The 4,328-nt window shown below is 40.7% G+C and overlaps 1 protein-coding gene across 1 annotated transcript; it reads right to left on the bottom strand.

The window, feature by feature from the left end:
• Positions 1-1,217: 1,217 nt before the first annotated feature.
• LOC131163357 (uncharacterized) lies at positions 1,218-2,280 on the bottom strand. The gene is made up of 3 exons (XM_058119952.1): positions 2,122-2,280; positions 1,975-2,012; positions 1,218-1,929 (listed from the first exon to the last, which is right to left on the bottom strand). Exons 1-3 carry the CDS (start codon positions 2,278-2,280, stop codon positions 1,218-1,220), a joined length of 909 nt encoding a protein of 302 aa, XP_057975935.1.
• Positions 2,281-4,328: the final 2,048 nt, after the last annotated feature.

Genomic DNA, 4,328 nt, shown 5'->3' with positions numbered 1-4,328 from the left:
GATCTTCTGAAAGTGGTTTTTTAAATATATCAGCTAATTGATAATTTGTATTGACAAACTCAAGAGTTATTTCTCCCTTTTGAACATTATCTCTCAAGAAATGATGTTTAATGTCAATGTGTTTTGTTCTTGATAAGATATTGGAGATTGATGTCTTTTAGTTGTTGTTTCATATATAATGTTTGTGCACAACAACCCCCAACCGCTATGTATTCAGTTTCAGCTGTGGAGTTCGTTAACAAATGGTAAATTATTGTTTGGTTCTTTATGGAAAGACTGGTCGACCAAAGATGGCCACCCCTCATTTGATTAGAATATAATCATTATACTCCTAAGATACCGATCATGATTTGGAAAATGAAGACAGGAGACTTTGTTCTTTGCTTTCGTCGAGCAAATGTAAAGTTTGATAGGTCATTTTTTCCTACCTTTCCTAAAATGGATCCTAGACCATATCTTGCAGTGGGGTCCTTACTAAATTCCAACTTGGAGGCTTTTTTTTTTTCATTCTTTCCCTTTTTTTTTTTCTCTTTTTTTTTTCCTTTTGTTTTTTTTGTTTTTTTTGTCTTTTTTTTGTTTTTGTTTTTGTTTTTGAGTAGATTCACAAAATCAACTAACTACGGGCTCCAAGTCCTTTGTTCTCGTAAAATCGTTTCCAGTGTCAAAGCACAAAATGCAAACTAAAATGGAAAAAATTTGGCACAAGGTGATGCGATGAGACTGAAATGCATTTCATTTAATTCAAATTCAAAATGTTTAAAATAGAAAGGACTCATAAAAGCATCCCTCTTATCACATGATTCATTTTCCGACATCATTTCTAATCAGTCCTTCAACCAATGGCCTTATCTATGCCCCCCGCTATGATTGGGCAACTGATTCCCTTGTATACCGAGCTTTTTGCCATAAAATACCAACCATCCTGCATCTCTTAGTGATTATACCTTGTACTTAAGTGCCCAGCAACGATCAATGGTGTGACTAGGGGTGTTGGAGTGAAATGTGCATCGGGCATCCAAATTGTACCATTGTGGGAGGGGGTGCCGTTCAGGTATGTTGGGGATGACTGAGATGAGCTTTCTTTCAAGCAATTGAAGGAGCAATTCTGAATAAAACATAGGAATTGGCTCGATCCTATTAGGACCATTTCCATGTTTCTGAATGTTCGGATGGGTGGGTGTAGGCCTGGAGTAAATATTCAGAGGTCTTGCGCCTACTCATGCTATCCTATTAGTGCTGGGTCCGAAATTGTTTCTATGCCCACAGTGCTGGCTTTTTTGACAATGCCTCCCTTGGATTATCTGGGCTTCTTCATCTTTGTTTTTACCGACCCCTTCGGGCAGAATTTGCTCGGACTTGGTGTATCTTGCTTGCCCAGTATTGATTGCCCCTTTAATTCTTCCTTTGGTGACTACCCAATCGGGACCATTCCGGGGGGTGCCTCTAGGGAAACATACAACACATGTCCTTTCTAGAGGGTCATCACATCGATGAACTACCTTCCCTTTTTCAGTCAAAGGGTGACCCAGTGCTATCGTCTTTTTCCTTTGATGAGAGCACTCGCTTGTCCTCTCCTCCATACTCTTTGCAGTTAAAGTTGCATCATGACTATATTGAGCAACAAAAGCGTGAGTCAAATTCTCCCAGGTGCAAACTTTTACTCGGTTATACCATGCTAGAGCCTCCTCAGTTAAGCTATCTCGAAAACAATAGAAGAGTAGATCATCGTTGTCAGCATGCGCAACCATCTTTCGGAGATACATTCCTAAATGAGCAAATGGGCGCTCGGTCCCACTGAATTTCTTGAAGCTTGGGATTTGGATCCTTGGAGGAAAAATTGAATCGAACTCTGAACCAGGGTTACTAGTGTCTACTGAATCGAACATATTTGCTCCTTGCAGAGCTTGCAACTGCCCTTTCTCCCCTTTCCTTTCATGATTCACTTCTAGAATGGGAGTTTTTTTATTTACTTACCTCTTCAGCCCTTTTTGCTTCTGCACAGATAACTCATGCTTCAGGACAATGTATGCATGAGTATGTAATGTCATGAATGTTCAATACATGGATGTAATGAGAATGAACTGTGCAATGTATGACATCAAACAATTGAGTTGCCAAAACCATTAAAATAGCCTTCATTAATTCACGAAATGGGTACATAGACAAGTTTCCTATCCCTTTTCCAATTACAACCATATCCCTTTTAAGTGTGCCCAAGACCCTTTTCAGCAAGGTTAAGTTGATCTGAGCCTCATTTCGGAGCTCTCCTCTAATTGCCATTACCTATTCTTCGGCTTGTATGCATTGAGTCTTTTTTCGCTTCGAAACTTATTGACACCCAAGGTTCATCTGGCGTTCCCCATCTCTTGCTCTTTTGGCGACAAGTTCTACCTTCATGAGTCCTTCTAGCCCAGGTTGACTTGGGGATGCTCCTTGTGGGACTTGTGCGATTTGAGGGTTAACTCTGTTGGTGATCCAACTGTCATAATTTCCCCGTGTTTCTATCAAACGCTCACTAGAACTGATGATATAGATAGTTCTCCATGCAGCTACAAATTTTCCAATTAACTTATGGGCTTCTTCCTGGTTGTAATCGAACTCTAATTCACTTAACCCATGAGTCATCGGTATGAACTGGCTAGAATCTACTTGCCTCCTGAACATGAGGGGAGCGTACGCAGTCCCTCCCCATGGGCCCATTAATGGGACCCACGAGGAAGTTACCACACTGGTAGATCATATAAGAACTCCCCATCCCTATTGCCATCCATGAAAACCATTTAGTTTCCCAATTGCGTATTCTTTTGGCCCATTCTCTTTTGCTCGAATGCTGCTCCCACGAAGCCTTTTCAAAGTCTGTTAGCGGAATCCGAAGTCTTGAGTACACAAGATGGAAATGGTTCTCCTTGCACAGCACATGACTCATGAACCACACATAGAGCCATGGAACACAACACTTCAATCGGCTCTTTCCTTTAGATCGGCAATAATCCAGAGACCGAATTGTTTTCACTAAGATTTCTGGCTCTGGATTGACCCCTTTTTGAACTTGGGACACAAATGAGACAACTCCCTAATCAATGACCCTTATTTCTTTTGGGAATATCAACAACCCATAGATGGCGAGGGCCAGTATGCTCATATGACGTTCTTATGATTCTTCCGATTTCACTAGCGCTTTCAATACTTCCCAGGAGATGGCTTTCGCATCCTTGCCCACTTTTTCATTCACTCTTTGGGCCTTAACACAAGTTACCCTACTTAGCTCCTTTCTGAATAAAGCGATGGGATTAGGCACATAAGCTTTGTAGTCCTTTGGCAAGTTCAGCAGAGATACATATTCTTCTATGGTAGGAGCCATGTCTACCCTCTCCATGGTGAAGCAATGTTAAGGAGGTTCCAAAACTATGTTAGGACGATCACTACATCATGATTGATAGTTATATGTAGCAAGGAGCCTATGTGACCATACGACTCTGAAAAACGCAGTCGTTTCTCAGTTGTCCAATCAATCCAGATTTTCCTTATCTCTTTCAGGGCATTGGTTCTAATATCAAGTTTGACTCGAGCTGGCAGCTCGTTTTCTGGGCTATGATATAGACTATCCCTGTGATGGTTTTGTAGAGCTTTAGAATAGGCCTGGACCGCAATCTCCTCTTCTTTGCATATTGTCATTGGATCTATCACGAAATAAATTTGAGCTATCTTAGGGTTTTGGCAACATAAGGATGAGCCTATCATGCATGGCTATGTGTGGAATTATGAATGAGGTGCATGGAATGCAACCTAATAACCACTTTGCTAGAATTCTGAAAAAGCTTTTTCAACTAATGAGAGACTTCAAAATTGAAACGACCCTCGACGCGCATTTATTTTCCTTTGATGACCCTAAAAGGCCGACCTTATCTGCCAGGTATTCAATTCTCTACTCAATCATTCACTTCCCTAGTGAGGACTTGGGTACCCGGGTTTTTTTAAAAGGAGTCGGCCCTGGTGCGCTTAAAGAGAGTTAGGCTTGAAAAAAATATTGACCTAGATTTTTGGGCAACGGGACCGAAGTCCATCTCTTAAAATCTGGATTTGGCTTTTTGAAAATTAGGTCTGGCCGGGTAGTTTGCACGCTTAGGAAAAGGCTGTGCTTGGGTTATTCAAAAAAGATTGGACCAACCCCTTTTTTTAAAAAAAAGAATGCTTAAATTAGGTGTTTTATTTTCATGAAGAATGGATCATGGTCTCACTATTGGACTTTTCGAAATATTGGCTAAGTGGTATGGATGTCTAACATGAATGTAGAATATACAACACAACACAAGGCATTTCAATAGATA

Source organism: Malania oleifera, chromosome 9 (genome assembly GCF_029873635.1).
Source record: "Malania oleifera isolate guangnan ecotype guangnan chromosome 9, ASM2987363v1, whole genome shotgun sequence".
NCBI classification, from domain to species: Eukaryota; Viridiplantae; Streptophyta; class Magnoliopsida; order Santalales; family Ximeniaceae; genus Malania; species Malania oleifera.
The sequence above is the reverse complement of the archived record's forward strand: the minus strand, read 5'-3'. Positions and strand labels throughout refer to the sequence as shown.